The following is a 19,059-nucleotide window of genomic DNA, read 5'->3' as shown; positions in this document are numbered from 1 at the left end:
TGAGGAGCCTTACTGGAAAGAACTGGTTGCCCACAATATTACTTTAAAAATATCCCGACAAACTTCATAGACCCCTAAAAGAGCAAGTGATGCTCAGTGACATGCGGACTGCCAGCAACCTCTCTCTGAAGATGAGACTCTCCTTAGGCTTCTGGTCCCGTTCAGCAAATTTGACATGCACATGAATAGCAATAGAAACTTCAAGGAGATTCTCAGAGAAGGGAGATGAAACAGATTTAACCATGTCTGGCTTGCAGCTTTCACACCAGAGCTACCCTCCCCAGCACAGCAATCTGTGGTGAACATTCCCAACACAGAGAGCATCTGAGGCACTCAGTAAACACACACTCCCTCTCTCATTACGCAGAGGAAGAGTTCAGGTTTCACAGACAATATACATTAAATTAGTAGAGGAGTGTGTGACTAAAAGCTCAGAGAAACAGCTTGTCAAAGGCAGCTCCTCATGCCTGTCACAAGACTGTGCTGGTCACAAGACTGGAGTCCCTTTGCCGAGTGTTATGGAGCACTGGAAATTAAGATGACATAGCCAACAGAGAGAGTGCACAGGATGCCAGGGAAAATGGTGCACAACAAGCAGTATGCTGGGTCCTACTTCCACAGGCATGGCTGCCCCACACTAAGCAGGGGACCAAATAGTCCCCCCAGTCTTTAAGTAGCTGTGATTTGCCAACCCAGCAACCTATCCTGTATCTGTAGCACAGCCGCTCTTTAAAAGCTAGGGTGTGCTTTTTCCATTGTTCTAAAGATGATAATCTCCATTATAATTAAATTTAGTACTTCATAAGTCACCTACATTAAATGACCAGATATTTATCTAAATCCTTTAAAACACAGTGTATTCACTCATTTACATCATTTGCAACATTTACTTGGTCCAAAGAAACAATCAACAAAGTATGAAACATTCCCACATTGTTAATTGAAAAGTTAAAGGCTTATCTTCACCAACTTGCCAGCCATCCTTTGATCTAACAAACAAAAGACTGAAGCTTTTTGAATTACTTTTGTCTCATAACTTTCTGTAAGGGTATCTGGTGATGAGTACAGTGATGGAGCTCTGAAGGACAGAGAGGGAAACATTCCCACTGCTTTATAAGGCAGAGAACCAGCCCAGTAGCAATTCTGAGCATTTACCACTGCTGCTCTCTGCGCTACAAAGGACTTTTAGACATAAGTGGACATTGCAAAATAAGATTTAAACCAGCAATGTGCAGATAGTGCAACCAGATTCATGAAAGGAATTGGAGCAGAGTTTCCTGTTTCCAAAGGATGCTCTTCTGAGCTTTAGCATTATATTTAAAGCACTACCTCTAAAATAAATCCAAATCAAGTCCCAAAATATCATCTCTGCCACAAAACCCCACCATCTTGTTCTTAGCTATTAACTGTTCAGCAAATAGCAGACATTGGCTAAGGCTCACCCGCTCACTAACGTTTTCTCCTCTACCTGCACATATCAAAGAAATCATGTTGTTTTGCTGCTGACTGTACAGACTCGTTACAGGACAGCACCGAATTCCAGGGGATTTGGCTATGCCCTTGTAGGTACATACGTGCACAGGGTAGGCACTGGCCTTCCCCTGCCCCTAAGCACTAACCGCCCTGCATGCTGCACGCCCAAGTGCTGCCTGCTGCAGCGTGGCAGGAGCTGAAGTTAACGCAGCACGGTGGTTCCTGCCTACCAGGTCAGTCCTGTTGGTCCTTGCAGAGGCATGGGCAGCGGGCTGCCTTCTGAAGCCTGCTGCCCTACAGAGAGGGCTCTGGGGACCTACCTTCCTCAGTGGGTCCAACAAATTTAGCTATGGGGCAAAGTGAAAATTTCTGTTCTCTGTTTGTGGTGCTTTCTCCTGCCCTGGAGAGCTGTAGAGGGATCACTGCTGACACTCCCTGTACTGGCTCTGCACTTACCCAACCAGCACTCCAGCTAGTCTGTCTCTGTGGAGATGAAACAATTCATAGAGGCAATGTTTGTCCCCCACCATGTCCTCAGGAACCCAAATGTCCTCCTCTCTGCCCATGCCACACCTTTGGATCACAAGGTAACAGTCTGACTGGAATTTCCTTTCTCAGCAGGATGGGAACCTTGAGGCAAACTCTCACCTTCATTCTCCCCAGACTCTAGATGGGCCATGAAGCAATTTATAGCTCCCCACAAGAATGTGCGAATAGAGAAAATGAGATAAACTGACCGCCCTAGATAATATTCCCTGATAGGACAATATGATTACGTCCTTGGTTGGATGCTGAACAGTTAAAAGCAGTGATAGCAGTACTACAAGACAAATACATTAAGAACCCTATACAGGGATGGCATTTCAAAGACTGCCACTCAAAAGTGCGTTCATTTCACTGCAAAAATAAATCTAGGTAACTTTAAAAATGCCCATTGATTGTTATCTTAGCCAAGAGGAGACTACACCTGAAAATCTGGACGCATACTCTGTATGCCCCAGCACAAGATATGAAAACCTTCACTTAAAAAAGCCAACATATTTTCCTTCTCTGCAAGAATTACTTGTTTGTACCAGAATTTGCATTCAGACAAGACACAAATGGAGAAGTATGTGTTGCGCTGAGACACAAGTCCAAACAGCAAATAACAATGGGCTCTCAGATCTGACTTTTCATTCTTATTTGGACTCAGAAATTATAAGGAATAGTTTTGTGATAAATGGAAAGCTTTCAATTAAAACGATTACATGATTTTAATTTCAGTGTTATTCATCCATGTTCATTAAATCAAGTACCGATTACTAACCTCAATATGGTATTATAAAAAAAGACTTTTGGGGAGACAGAAAACAGCACAGATTACACTATTTAGCTTGGGATCTGAGCAAAAAGATGAACAACAAACAAGCGGTCTTCTAATATAGTACAATTGTAAAAGCAGCTGCATCAAAGCATTGAAGAGCAATGTCCTGTCTTTGCCTCGCATCGCCCACAGTCTGACTGCCCGAAGCAGGAAAAAGGAGTCTCTCCATGAACCAGCTCTGCATTGGACAATGCTGCACGTTACAAGGACGAAGCTACAACTCACAATCAAAGGACAGGAGGCAGTTTGTCAGTAACTGAATAGTTTGTGATGCTGACAATACAGAATTGAAAAAATTACTGAACGCAAGTTCTCCCCACGTATTTGAGTGAAAGCATGCTGTCCATCTAGCCTGCAAGATGAGATGTTCACAGGGGGAATTAGTTTCAAAGTAGCATGCCATGAAAGTGCAGAACATTTTTTGTTCCATTTCCATGGCCATTTTTATTTATAGCAGAGGTCGCACACTCCTATGATCCTAGGGGAAGAAACACAAAACAACAAAAAAGTATTCCATGAATCATCCCTTCACTATCCCTATCACTTAGAAATGCCATGTGCTAAAAGAAGTGGTTTTGAACAGTACATTATGCGAAGAATGAAGCGAGTGAAAAATTACCCCCAAAATAAATAATTGAATGGATACATTAAAAATGTGTGCAGTCTGTCTGGAAAACATCTCAAGTAGAAAGAGGCTGAACCCGATGAGGAGGTATGTGATGCAATCATCGGCTCGGCTGTATAAAGCAAATATTAATTCTTGTTACCAACACCTTCTCAACAGTAGAACTGATATCCAGAATGTGTATCACGCAAAGAAAGACAAACTGCAGTGCTGTCAGGGTGTACCTCAACAAACCAACAGAAACTGGTTTTCTTTTTCACTGTTGCACAAGACGCTGTTGTGTATCACTGTAAGAGCAGCTTGCTGTTTTACTCTGTGAAGTTCTAGCCTTAGTGAATGTTGCTGCTTGTTGGGGCTTTTGTTCATTCTCACTTTTATTTAATCAGCTTAGATTCTGAACCAGCCTGGCACTTTTACAATCATCTAAAAGACACTGGATTGTATTAGAAACATTCTGAAGCAGTGTTCTGAAATATTCTGGGCAAGCCCAGCATATATTGTACAATGTAACGAAGCATTTTTATTAGCTTTAAATAAAGTTAGTTAAATACCAGGACCTGAATTAGTGCAAAGATCCTGGTACATTAGGTGCTATTTAATCCCATATGAAGATTCAAATTCTGCTTCAAAATGCTTATAATCAAAAGTATTATGCCCGCAACTAGAAACATACAGTCAGATTCCAGATTCCCAAAATATTATATTGCCCATAAGTTCCCTATGGTTTCTTGCAGTTTCTGTACCTAACACGGATGTGTTGATCAGGCCGATTTTGCAAAGATGAAAATACCCCTAAGTGGAACTGAATGGGAGTGAGCTGAGGAAAAGGAAGCACGTGTCTGCGAGAACCTGGTGCTGCTTAAGGGCATCAGCAAAAGCTCTCTGCTCTATGGAGATCTCAAAGAACAAAGGAACGAATTAAACAAGAGAGTCTGCTTAACCCCCAGATATCTGCCGTCTGACGGGGAAAGGAAACCGAGCATGTGAAATGAAGGGTCAATAGCAATGCATTAGACTCTCTGGGAAAGCAGACAACTAATAAGGAAAGCTAAAATTACCCATGAAAACCCTCTTTAATTATTTTGTGTATTGGGGCCCTAAGGGCACAAGTAGGTTTCAATTGCCCTGATGAGCTCCCTGGGGGCTTCCACCCACACACTGCCTGTGGTGGGTTGGCCCTGTCTGAAGGCCACATGCCCCCAAAGCTGCTCTATCACTGTCAATCCTCAGCTGAACAGGGGAGAGAACATACACCAAAATGCTCTTGGGTAGAGATAAGGACAAGGAGAAATCATTCAGCAATTAATGTCACAGGCAAAACAAACTCAACAAAAAAAATCATCTGTTACCCAAGCAAAACCGAGCAGAGCAATGAGAAATAAAATCAAATCTTAAAACACCTCCCTCCACCTGTCTCTTCTTCCTGGGCTAAGCTTTACTCCAGGTCTCCCTACCTACTCACCCCCAGCAGCACAGGGGGATGTCAGCCCCCTGCCCTTTCCTCCCCCACCCCTGTTTTAAGTACGTTATCCCAGAGGCACCACGACTGTCACTGATTGTCTGGGCCTTGGTCAGCAGCAGGTCCGATCTTTGAGCCGACCGGCATTGGCTGTGTCTAACCCAGGGGAAGCTTATATGCTGTAGGTACTTTGTTTGCTTGATGGACCCCCATGTGTACACACTGCAGCCATGTCTCCTGGCCCCATCTCCTTTCTACCTGGAGCAGCACCCTGGAGGGGCCCGGACCCGGTTCATCCGTCACTGCATCTGGGACTGCCAAGGATCCCATTATCAGTGTGTGGCTCTGTCCGCCATGTTGAGAGATGTGGGATGGTGCTCTGTCTGCGCGGGCACTGCCTGTGCTGGGGCAGCTGCACCTCCTGGCGCCTGCTGCTCCCAGGCACCAAGATGGTTGTGGGCAGAAAATAATGGCTAGTTGTGAAGTAGTAACTGAAAGTAAAGATACCTCAACTAGAACGTTATAGCAGAGAGAGTTTTTCAAGCAATTTTGAGCAATTGCCCCTAACATTCCTTCTCAAATCTTTCAGTACCAAGAAGCACAAAAAGGCCTTTAAGCCACTTGCTACCCGCTGCTCTCTGATCCTTGCTGCTGGGTTAGTTTGTTTACGTTGGAAATGTCCTAGCACAGTAAGGATTGCTGATAAATCAAAGATGCTTTAAGGTGAAGAAGCTGCGGCTGAAAGGGAGATTTCAGAATATATGCTTATTGGAAGTTAAGTATTTTGCCCACATGATACTTGGAGTGCTGCCTGATCTCTCAGTATTAATAGTCTTGTGCACAGAACATTCCTTGCTATCTTCAAAAAATAAACTAATACCTTCTCATTTCAAGGTCAGTGGAAAACAGGGATGGCGAGATGCTGGTTTGATGAACCTTTCATTTAAAAAAGCCATATATTTGCAAGTCAACTGATGTCATCTTACAAAGTTGACAGCCTGGTAGTCATCAGAGAACTCTCCCCCATCATTCACGGTACGGAGCAGAACGGCACATCAAATTTAACAATCCAGAGCTATGACTTGTCATCAGAAGTCTGATCAACACACCACACAACCATTACATCTAGATGTGCTGCCAAATGTCAAAGGAGGAAAGTAAGAAAGTAATTTTGTCATTTTACACATGGTTAATCTAAATCTCTAAATTGGAAGTTGCCATGAAAATTACCCTGAGAGTATCTAATTGAAAACATTTTTAATTTTATGTCTTAAAAAAAAAAAGCCACAGCTGCAACAAAGTATGGCAATATTAATGAAAGCATATCTGGCACTCATTCAAATCTCTGCCTTTCTCAGTGCTGTGAAAAGAAAAATCACTCCCCGATGGAAATTCACCATTTTCACAGAAGTAAAATTACTCTTCTCCGTAAAAACGGGCTTTCATCATTTGCATTAAATGTAATCAAATAAAGTAATTAAATTGTTGCAGTAACTAGTGTATCTCTGCATGCTACTTGGCTCCAGGAACGCTCAATATGTGTTTGCAATCCAGACTCAAAAGAACTATGCTCACAGCAGAATTTTGCAATGTCATAATCAGGCCAAAATGTTTGTCCAGGTTTTCAAACAACTTCACGAAGAAAGTGGTACATGAAAACAACCCTGCAGATGGTACTGTGAGGCATTACTGAATGGCAACCAAAATTTAATAAAATCTTTATAAACAAACAGATAGCAGTATGTCCTTATGAAGGACACCAAATCAAAAATAAGCAATATAGAAAAAGCAAAGACAAAGCAATTTGTAAGTGATCTCTCCTACACAAAAGGATTAAATTTATTCCAGTGACTCTGATGTCTTTTATATACAATGTAAATGCAATAGCAATACAAAATGTTGTTATTGGTTCTTATTTTACTATTTATGATGAAATAGCAACGAAGTTGTGCTTGGTGTTACAAGAGAGAGGGGCATTATTTGTAACAGTAACAACTGAAACCAAAATTGTGGAAGTTAACGGGAGGATACCTACTGCTTGAAACAGCAGGCAGATAATGTAGGGTCTAATCTACAAGTGTGGTCCTGAAACTAAATTAATGACTCCATTTTTATTTTTTTTGGGGGGGGGGGGGGGGAGAATTGACGGGGGGAGGACACTGCGCTCATCATTTTGCATAAATACTTTTCTCATATACCTCCATATACTCAGCTTTGCCCCAGACTTTTCTAGAAATGCTGGCACGAATCTATTTCTCCAGCTACCGTGCCTGAGTTCCTTGATGTGCAGAACAAGAGGTCCTGTTCCCACTACATACATCTCCATAATCCTTTGCAAGTAACAAAAGCAATCTCCTGCATGCTTGGTATCACCTGACCTATAGATGCTGACGGTGAGCGTTGCGCAAATACTCAACCAACCACTCATGGACTGGAGTGCCAAGGATTCCTTCCTTCTCAGGGTGGCCTGCTCAACCTAATTCATGTCAGTTGCCACAGATAACTCAAATACCTTTGCTGTTATGAGTTAATTAAGCATAATGCCAACAAAAAAAAAAAGGCTTTAAAATATATATATTACATGGAAGTCGTTCACAAGCTACAGTAGCTGGAACATGGACAGGAACTGAGACAAAATGATCTGTCTGGAGATTTCTGCATGGTGAATTCTGCAGAGCCGTTTCCTCAGGGGAAGGGCACCCATCTCCTTAAAAGTCTCACAGCACCCAGAGGAATTGCTGGTAACACTTGGCAGGGACACCATTTCATCCTATCAATGTGTCACCCCAACGTTTTGAGGGTATTTAGGAAAAAGTACGGCAATCCTGGCAATATTCTTCCTTACTCTGCTTTCAACAAAGCTATTTTGTAATTTACTAAACTAACAAAAGAAAACCCCTCAAGACTCCTGTATACCTGCTCAATTTCATTCTGAGTTTCATTCCCAGAACCTTCAATCCTGAACAACGTAAGTACGGGAAAGCCATGTCTGCATTATCCCCTTTGTGAGCTGCCCCAACTGATCTCAGTCACGGCCCTTGTTTAACATCCCTCCGTCCTACTGCATCTCCGATTTATTTGTTTGTCCCTTTGGCTCCAAGCTGGAAGCAGCAATACCCACCTGCAGCCAGAGGACTAGCAGCAATGATCATGCAGCTCCCTGCAGAGGTTCAAAAGCAGCCAAGGAATGGGCTTATATGGGAAAATTTAACTAGCAGCTTAACTAGCAAGATACTCTGCTCCATTATATCCATCTACAAACAGCTCACTGGACCAGGTTCTATTCCAGAGCAGAAGTTACTTTGACTTTTTACTCCACACTTCAACAGTTATTCTGAGTTTTTATCAGTTTTTTATTCCAGAACAGAGATGCCCATCAGGGAATCACTGCAGCAGAGATAGCTGCATCAGAATAAGCTATAGCAGCATATGAAAGAAAAATTCCCAATGCAGAAAGCCTAGTACCTCAGAAACACTGAGATGTTATCGCTGACCTACTTTGCTCAAAGTACCATAGACATATCTCCACACAGGCATCCAATTATTTGTTGAAATCAACAAGTAGTTTTGTGCTACACAGAATTAGTACAAGGGAAAAAAGAGACTAGAGGACGATAGGTGGAAAGAAGTGTTCTTTTTGTAGCTTTTTGCAGTACAGGAATTGATTTCACCACCATGCTCATCCAAGCACTGCAGTTCATTCAGCAGACCGTCAACTCCCATCAAAGAGTCATTCTTAACTTAAAATCAGCATGCCTGTAACAGAAACAAATGAACGGAAAAGAGCAGAATAGTTCTTTAGAAACAGCCCAGCTGTCTCATGCATCCGACACTCCCACATACAAATGTTTTCATTGAAGGGGAAAAGAAGTGCCACCCCTGAAGCTGAATCCTGTAATTAAAAAAGGCCATCAAAACCTAGCTGTGTACCACGCAAACAGTGTTACCTAAGACACTGAGCACATTCCCAGAGAAGACCACACCAAAAAAGGACACTTCTGTAGTTTTTATAATATTTTCAAAAGCAACGTTCCTAGCAAAGGATTTTACAAGGCAATAAAACACTTTACTAGGTTATTAAATTCTCCTAAATTGGCTTTTGCTAACTGCACAGTTTACTACGAGGACAGCTGTCCCCAGGGATTAACAAACTCTGGGCTGAATTTGAGAAACATTACTGTATCTTTTTTTGCTTCTCTGAAACCTTGTGAAATATTGAAAGGGTTTCAGAGACAAATTTAGAACAAATTGCGTTAAGGAGTATAAGTTAGTAAGTATTCCAGTAAACGGTGTGGTATAACATTACAGGAAAGGTCACTTTTACCTTAAGAGCACAGTTAATCTCACTTAAATCAGAAAGTCCACTCTGGTGCAAAATGTGGCAAAATTTATCTCAGTCAATGCAGATATGAAATTTGCTGTCGTTTAAGAGAAGATAATGTGTTTTTCTCTGATCTGTTAAAATTAAAATCTTTATCAACTGGTAATACAGGTTAATTCATTAAAAAACCAAACAAAACCAACCAACCAACAACAACAAAAAAAAAAAACCCAAACAAAATCCTATGATAAATCAATTTTTTTAGGTCAGACTGGAAAAAAATTTAGTTTCATTTTAAAGTGTTTTTCTTCCCAGACCTTGCAAGAAAGACAGAAGAGAAAGAAATATTACTAATGTTTTTAATATTTACTAGAAAAACATAATTAAAAGAAAACTAAAAGAAAAAACAATTCTCCATCTGAAATCACTTATGATAGCCTACCTGCTTGTAGAAACAAGATTTAAAAAGTCCATTATTAATGAAGCCTTAACATTTAATTGGTATTATTTCCAGTTTCCAACAATAAATTCTGTAGCTGCAACCACACCAAAAATTTCTACCAACTGCAAACTGGGCTAGAGACTCTGAAACCTGCACTGCTCACAGTATGAGTCCTTAGTCCAGAAAATACCTGCCATCAACTTATTGAAAGATGTGACTGCCAACCGAAAGTGAAATGACAGGGCAAAAGAAAATTAGAGCACGAGCAGCATACTACACAGAGAGCTGAACTGAATGATGAATTAAGTTTTTGCTTGTTTGAAACTAGGATACTGGTTGGCTTGGGTATTTTTCAGATGTAGAATCACAAAAACATCTTAGGTTTGGGGTTTTACACATTGAACCTGAAGAACTCTGTCTCCTAGTAGAATCTGCAATCTGAAGACAGCCAACTGCATTCCCACTACCAGTAGATTTCAGCTCATGCTTTCCACATGTTTTTTTCTTTATACCAATTCCATGTAGCACATACCCATCAATACTCAGAGAAAGGAAACCTTTTGCTGCTTAGGCTTATGAATCCCTCACAAATCAAATTTGTCCTAATGATCTGCAAAACAAGAAACTTTGAAAACTACCATCCTCTATAGTTCCCCGACAACCTGGAATGAAACCTACAAGACACACAGTACAGATCAAGGGTTACCCAAGCTTCCCTCAGGGAAAATCTGAGGGAAGAAAAAAAATGCACCTACCCTCATTAGAGGGCCAAAAAGCATGGGCCTTATGGACACAGACCTAAATAATGACTGGTTTCCTTAGGATTTATTTCTGATGATTAAATTATCTTAAGTCTAACAATACAGAAATGGCACTGTAATATTTTCCCTATGGCTGTGATACCTGAAGTGCCTCTGTTCTTTCTGAATTCTGTAATCTTTAAGTGTGGACCATGTTGTACAAGCTTGAAATGTTCTCTACCCACTCACCTTGCAGAACACAGTATTTTTGAAATTATTATATTGAAATTCAGCTGAAATTAGTTAACAGGTTTTAAATTTATCAACACTGTCAGGTTTAAGCAAAACTACATATGGAGGAACACACAGAGTAGAACAGCGTATGCTTTACTCCAGTTGGAACCAAGGCTGAAGATGCTTAAATATTCATATTCATGGCAGAAGGGACAAGCCACTCACTCTTCCCCACAGCACTGAAACAGCAGGCAGTTACCTCACTCCCTCCTGTTAGGTTAGCATCCCAAGTTCTGATGGCTTTGTCCCCAGGTCCCCAGTTATTTCCTAAAAAAACCCAAACCAACCACCTTTGTTCTCATTAGCATTAACCAGGAGAGCAACATCCTGTGATTTGCAGGCACTACACATGCAACAGATCACGCTCATATACCATGATATATGGTGCTGCTGTTGCTGTTGAGATACGATTCCACCAAGGGCGCTTGTTCTTCCGAATGTTTCGCTCTGCGTGTCCTTGTGCGACTGTCCACATTGGACTGAACCATTAACGGGTCCTGGCGCTTCTTCTTCTGCTTCTGCTCCAGCAGCGCGCGCTGAGGAAAACACAGAGAAAAGCATCTGTTACTGGACTCCAAACAGCAGCAAGCTGTGATGAAAAACAATGGGTATCTTTACACCTGCTCTAGTTTTCCAGTGGTAGCAGTTGGCAAGTGGGATATTGGGTTACAGGAAATCTTTCAAAAAAAACCCCACCCCAACCAACGCACTGCTAAAAAACCTTCTGCTGAAAACAGCAAATAATTAAAATAGATCTTTCTGAGCACACGGCCAGTTTTCAAATCTTGCTTGAGAAAACAAGAGTGTGAGAGCGGTGGCTGTGAAGCAATGGGAGGGTAAAGCAAGGGCATGAGGCAGAGATGCCAATTTAAATTTCTGTAAATTAAGATCAGGTAATCTGAAAAATAGAATTAAGTGATGAGGCTGGACACAAGCCTAATTTAACAACTACACAAGATGAACATTAATTAAACACTTGAATTTCTCAGCTAGACCTGCTGAATATCAAAACCGTCAGCATCTTATGGCACCATAGGTACCTCTCTCCTTGTGCCCTCTTCCACAGCCTCAGAGAACTGAACTGCTAATTGTAATTACCCATTACCTTACCACCTCCGTGCTCCCACACAGTGATTTTTTTTTTGTTTGTTTTAGAAGGAGATGCACTAAAACTGAAGTGGAAGAATGGTGAGAGAGCTCTTGCAGCTCTGTATGTTGTGTGGAACACCTCAACATCACTTCAAAACAATCAGAATCAACTACAAGATTATATCATAAACAGAAAGTATTTGAATTTGAAAATGAGATGCTGGCAGACACGGGAGAACAAACGTATAGAACAACATAAAATTAAACTCTCAAGATTTAGCTATAAACACAAAAAAGTTTTGTGAAAAGGGACTAAAGAAAAATCAAAGGGAAAGTGAAAAACCTCAAACACCATTAAAACTTGATGGCAAAATTCTGTAAGACTTCATGGAGGAGATTCCGAATCACTTCCTTGTACAAGTTATATAGCATACAGTAGCAAAATAGGCAACACAGAACATAATGGCACTAAGTTTACAGCCACAAGGGCTAAATCCGTGGACCTAAAAGGAAAAGATATAAAAAAAAACTTCGTGGCATGTCTGCTAGAACCTTCTTTCTGGTCCCTCAGAGGGGTAACAAATAGATAGTAAGTCAGCTTAAAACAAGTCCAAAGCACTGGAAATGAGAATCACTCAAAAGAGAGTCGTAAGAAAAATTTCAATGGAAGATATGCCTCAAAGTAAGCCATAACCTTCACAGACATCTCTTTCGCATTCCCTAATCAGAAGATGTAATATTATATCAATTACAAGATATACATCAGTGATTTAATTACTCCAAGATGTAGACTTCAGAGAGCAAGAAGGTCCCTCTCCAAAATCTTACCTGCCTGTCAAGCTTCTGCTGACGCAGGCTGCTCCCCTCATCGTCCAGAACACTGCAAAACAAAGAGTACATAATTGGGACAAATTCATCACTCAAAATAACACCTAGCAGCAAGCACTGGAGCAAACTCTTCCAGTGAGTCACTTATACAAAACTCCCACCATGATCCATGGAAGTTTACCTGCCCTAACCTGCAGAAGCTGTCTCAAGAGAAATTAAATGCTGCCCACAAAACACTGCACAACTCAGGTTTACATATCTTCAATAAAAATATATATTTGGCCAATTCACAAAGAAATGTGAAATCCCTGGTCTGCAAGCTCATGTTCTCCACTGTCTTCTAGTGCAAAATGTCAATGTAAACAGCAGGAGGTTGATTAAAAATTTGCATATAAAGCAAATAAAAAGTGAGGAGTGTAAGAGAGCTGCTTAGCAACTCAGCAGTATTTAAAATTACCTTAGGAAAATTAATTGTCTAATCTTTTGCACACTGAAAACAAGAATTTATTCCTGACTATCTGAAAAGTCACACTGACGGCCACGCACTGCAGCTTTTGGAGACCAGCAAGGCAAACAGTATTGCACACTGACATATTTCTGTCAGCTAATTGTTGCTAGTTCGGAGATTAGCTCCTGCAAATTCAATCATTTTCATTAATTAGATGTTAAAAACTAATGACATCAACATCAGAAAATTATTTTTGTGAAGTATTTTATCAGACTACTGACTATACTTTATTTTTCTGGAGAACAAAGGTCTCTATTATAAGAACATTATGGTTAAGCACTGAACATAGATAATTAAATCTGTTAAACTGTAATATATCATCTACAAGGAAAATAGTGCTATAGAAAATAAAATAGCCTCTTGCAAGTAGAATTAATTTTCTCTCCCTTGCAACACATTTTTAGAAAAGATTAGCCCCTTTCTTATAATCACTCTTAACAATCTAGAGGAAAAAAAGAAAAAATCTAGGACAAGCGAACCTGGATTCTGACCTACATACAACCAAACTGTATTGCAATGGAAATGCCATAAAGACTGTGACTTCCCATGTATTAACACATTCTCTTTAGGAGACAGTGACTTTACAGTAGAGTTAGAGAGGACAGCTAATAAATGCAGGCACCTTTCCAATGCTAGCATTATCAAAGGCCTAATTAGGCATTATTGGTAGCATCAGCCTTTTATAATTTATATTCAGGTTGGGTGTTCCAAAAGGCAGATGTTCCACAGAATTAAACTATGCAGTACAAGTACCTTAGGTAATGCAGTACTCGAAGTCAAAAAAAGAAAGTCCAACTAAAACCAAAGCCCTCACACTCAGAAAAATGTGCTGCTTTACACCAAGCATTCTTCATTTGATGAATTACAGAAACAAGTTATAAAAAGTAGACACATTCCCCCACAGCATACAATATTGGGTTTTTTCAAGAGTGCTTCACTGCAACTGCAATACCTATCAGCCTCACTGCTAGAAAGTAAAACTACCCAAAAGGGTATCTTTGGTCGAAGAATCGAGCAAGTAGAAGATGTCCAAGTAATGGCCTGAACAGATCCTCAGCTAAGACAAGGTTTTAAGAAAGCCAAAGCCACAAAACAATGCCAATACAGAGGCAGCAACACATATACAGCCTTATTACCCAGAGAGCTCAGGACCCAATATTGCTTCACTCCAACAGTCATTTGCAGAGGGAAGGAGAAAACTCTGATCTCTTCCCATCTTCTGCTGTATAAATCAACTATCCTGACTCCCTCAGATGTTATACGAGCCATATATCTGCACTTCTCAGACATACCCATAAACCACCAGTTCAGTAATTATCTTTACATAGATATAATGGTTTTCAGCATGATGATGGATTGGCTATAATTCTAAATTCTGTATCACAACATGGTTTGCTCCACGTGTGGCTCTTCCTCTGCTTTCCCACCACATCGTATTCTGGCATAACACTGCGTGGAACAAGGGAGCAGGGAACCGTCCTCGGTCGGGTCTAAACCTTCTCTGTGACTCCCTAGGAAGCCACAAACAGCTAAATTCAGATTCAGGTAAAGAAGCAGAGCTCCCTCAGGTCTCTTTATATCCAACCTTACCATGGTAAATGTGGCTGTTTAAGTAACATCACAGCAAACACCAGGCAAAGGAAGGGCGTGACTTGCATTGATTCAGCACACCACGAATGCAAAACTATCAGACGTGCCAAAGGACCGCCAAAAAATGAACCTCCATCCAAAAAACTCGGGTGCTGTAATGCTAAAACACCTCTCCATATTGCCCTTCTACTGCAAGACGTTGTTTGTAAAGCCTCTGAATATATGCAATCAAAGCTGACACCAAAAGCAGCATGTCTTGAAAACCGTCTGACAAGCTTGTCTGGAACTTCCAGGCTCTTCATTCTCTCACTTCATATTTTATAAAGTTCTCAGTTGTTTTCCACAATCCTTTTGTAAATATGCATTAGCTACAAGCCTTGCATTATTTAAGCCATAACATTCAACAGCTAAAATTGAACTCCAGCTTTCTTCACTGATACCAAGGTTCAGATGAATACAGTTACTTCAACAACTCTCGCCCCCTCTAGATTACTGGTCTGGTACTAGATGGCCTTACTCCCACCAGACAGATACACCACACTCATTAATCCTTCACAGTGTAAAAATGGCCTTAAAAGTAATCTGATTAGCACCAACTCTGTCTATTTTAACAGCTACGCAATGACAGTATCAGTGAAAAGCTGCAGGTTGGTCCTTTCTTCACACCTAAATAATTGTTACACAAGGGTCCAAGTTAGCCTGTGTACTCTTCTGCTGGAATAGCAGAGCACTCTAATTCCAGACTGTGTGTGCTTTGCTCATGTTTTCTACGGGATTGGAAGACCTTGGAGTTGCTGATTGGCAGCCAGTACTTCACATTCCCTGACTTTCGATGGAAGAGCTCTCTGGAGACTGGGTGAGTCCCAAGATGTGCCATAAATGGCTATCACATTGGAAATAAACAAATAATGAAAATAATGAGCTTTGTTTCCACAGCAATCCATCAGGTCCTGACTCTCACTGCCTCAAGAAAACATCTGCAGCAGGGTCTGAGATGCAAGTGTGTTATCACCACTGATCCTTCTGACCCCTTCTCAACTTGAGTGAAGGCTTGCAGGAAGAGGCAGCAGACAATCTTGCCACAGCATCTGGCAGTCTGTGCGCCCTGGCAGATGCTCCTGGGTTCAAGAGTTGAATGCAGAGAATCCTCCTTTTATTTCTTTGGAAAACACAAAAGTCTAGGAGCAGAAGTGCACCTTTTGCATTTCCTGGTCATTGAAAGGAACAGATATCAATTGCTCTTTCCTCTGGAAGAGCTGAGTAAATGTAGAGGAACCAGCCTATTCTGCATAGTTTCAGAGGTGGACATGGTTTTGTTACTCAGCGGTCCAAATAACTGGGATGGTCAGAGACCAAAGGCCCAGCACAGTAGAAAAACTACAGCTGTACCATGGCAGGACCACCACAGCAGATAATCTCATAGAGAGCGAGTCCAGCCCAAATTCATTTAACAAACCAGAGCTGGTGCATACTTCCTTGCAGATAATTATCCAAGGAAGACCCACAGATCTATGCACAACTTGAGAAACCCACTCCTCAGAGTTTACTGGATGTTGGACTTAAACCTATAGTTATATACCTTAGAGATTCATACTAACAGCTTGGAGCAATGCCAACAGAGACTTTCATATTAAATTTAGGTAGCATTATTTTCACATTTTATACATATGATTTGATTCAAATATCCCATCTCCTGTTTTCTAAAGGGAAATACATTAAATGAACAATCAACTTTTTGCCAAAGTATTGCTTTTCATACCACCTTTTAAAAAACACAAAATCTGTTTTACAGAGACAGTTTCAACATTAAATTCAATTTACAGAAATATAACCAGGCCTTCTATACTGTTATCAAGACAAAAATGTAAGCAAGCATTTTAGTATTTTAAGCTCTTCATAATTTTTATTCCTTAAAAATCATTTAGGGAGAAACCCAAGACCAATCGGGCTTTAAAGACAAAGATTCATGATTACAGGCAGCTCTACAACTTACTTCTGAGATGAAGGCAGGAGCTTCTGTAAATCAACATCTTCCTACATTTTACTGTAACACCATGTGGACTGATTTCAATTTAAGTAAAATCAGAAAGGCCTTAATTCAAATAACACATTTCACAGCAAGTACTTCACCTTTACTCTTCGAACACACAAACTGCTCACACTTCAGTAAACCCTTGCAAGAAAAAAGAATTAAGAAGAAAAGTTTTTAATTAGGATGTGCATGATGCATGTAGTCACTGATTTTATCTGTTTTTTTAAAAGAAAAAGCCTGACACAGAAAAGCGGTTCTATTGTCTCTGCTGACAAATAGGACAATGTTTTTTTCCTTCCTGACATGGCTTCATAAAGGAACATTTTTCATGCCAATAACTTTTTTTTGCCAGGACAAAGGTCCAAAATCACATCTATCACCACTCTGCAGCCCAGCAGTAGTTGCACTAAGAAGTGTTCCTGATCAAAGACAGACATATGCTACCACTAAACTTTCTGTCCAGGTTTTTGGCTGGGATAGAGTTAATTTTCACAAGCAGCTGGGAGAGGACACAGCCAGGACAGCTGACCCCAACTAGCCAAAGGCGTATTCCATACCATATCACATCACGCTTAGTATAGAAAGGGGACTGGATGGGCATCAGGCTCTGAGTGGTGAGCAAACTGCGATGTGTATCATCCGCTTTGTATAGTCTTTTGTAAGTACTCATGTTGTTTTCCTCCTCCTTTGCTGCTTCAGCAAACTGTCCCTGTCCCAGCCCATGAGTTTTACCTTTTCTTCCTTCTAATTCTCCTCCCCCTCTCACTGCTGCGTGGTGCTTCGCTGCCGGCTGGAGCTAAACCACTTTGAATTTACAGAGTCAGGGAAAATTGTATGCGTTATAAAAAGATGAGGAATTGGATAAGAAAACATAACTTCCATTTAAAACACTAAACCAGATGCAATGGAAAATTAGAAGAGATATGTTCATCTCAAGTTTCTTCTGCCATTTTGTCAGCTGCAATTCAGAAACAGTAGATGACCAAACCAGATAGGAAAAAATAATAAAATACACCATACCAGACCAGGCTTCAAGATAACTCAGATCTTTTCCATGCACTTTCTGCTCTAAAGAAAGTTGGTATGTTGCTCTATCAGTAGAAGGGGGTTACAGGATCTTTTAGAACAAGGCTGAATCAAAAGGACAAGAATGGGTGTAATGTGCCTTTTGAACATTACAAAGTCTCTAAAAACATACGAAATAAAATTCCTGCAGAGATAGCACTTGGCTTACTGGATACCATCTGTCATATTCACCCAATTACACTTCCCTATAATCTCTATACTTACATAAAATCTCTGTAGTTCCATAAAGCTAACGTGCTCTGGATAATGTTACTGTTAAGCTGCTAGGAACAAGCTTTCCAGCAGCACTGATGAAACGCTCCTGTAAAAGCCCAGTAACAGTGTCAGAGCCCTGCAGGCTGAAGTCATGCTCCTCAGGGAATGACACACAGGTTCTTCAAACGAGAAATTCAACCAATTCCTCACCAGCAAAGCCAGCAGTCTCTATAAAGCACCACCACATGCAAGTCCCCACATAAAATGAAGTCAGCTCCCCCACATGCACCATATGCTGAGCTCACCAGAAGCCTCTTGGGAGAACATTATTATATCAGACACACACTCTAATCAAAGACTTTTAAATTAAATTGCTCTGAAAGACTGCGAGGGCTCCCCTCATGCTAGGAATCATGAAGGTTTTCTGATCCCAAAGCAATTGCTCAGTCATCTGATTTAGAGCAAAATGTGCAGTTACTATCTTTATGGTAAAATAACTTACTTTCCTGTGCCATCACTGAGGAGCAGCTCAAGGACATTGCCTTTCTTCTGCCAACAGCAGAAACTCATGGATTTTTTCCCACACCATATTCGTATCATGGAGACAATAACAGAACAGCCTGCCACTACTGGTACACCCATCAGTTACCCCTAAGCTGACCAGCACAGTACAGGCACCTCAACTACTGCATTTCTTCATGTGAAGCTTCAGAGGAATAAAACTGTTTCCCTGTGAATCATAGAATCATAGAATTGTAGGGGTTGGAAGGGACCTCCAGAGATCATCGGGTCCAACCCCCCTGCCAAAGCAGCTCCCCAGCTCATATTGCACAGATAGGTGTCCAGGCGGGTCTTGAATATCTCCAGAGAAGGAGACTCCACCACCTCCCTGGGCAGCCTGTCCCAGGGCTCTGTCACCCTCACTGGGAAAAAGTTCTTCCACATGTTGGTGCAGAACTTCCTGTGCTCCAACTTGCAGCCATTGCCCCTTGTCCTGCCTCCACAGACCACTGA

At 41.0% G+C, this 19,059-nt stretch overlaps 1 protein-coding gene across 1 annotated transcript in view; it reads right to left on the bottom strand.

Moving 5' to 3' along the window:
* The window catches only part of TUB (TUB bipartite transcription factor), a gene marked incomplete at both ends in the record, with an annotated part of 70,084 nt that overhangs the window by 26,603 nt on the left and 24,422 nt on the right, over positions 1-19,059 (bottom strand). The window contains 2 exons of the mRNA XM_084263419.1: positions 11,091-11,253; positions 12,635-12,686. Coding sequence (XP_084119545.1) covers positions 11,091-11,253; positions 12,635-12,686 — 215 coding nt within the window. The remainder of the gene's footprint in view (positions 1-11,090; positions 11,254-12,634; positions 12,687-19,059) is intronic.

The sequence above is a fragment of the Gallinula chloropus genome (genome assembly GCF_964237585.1).
Source record: "Gallinula chloropus genome assembly, chromosome: 4".
Lineage (NCBI taxonomy): Eukaryota > Metazoa > Chordata > Aves > Gruiformes > Rallidae > Gallinula > Gallinula chloropus.
Note: the sequence above shows the minus strand (reverse complement) of the source record. Positions and strands in the feature narration are given on the sequence as shown.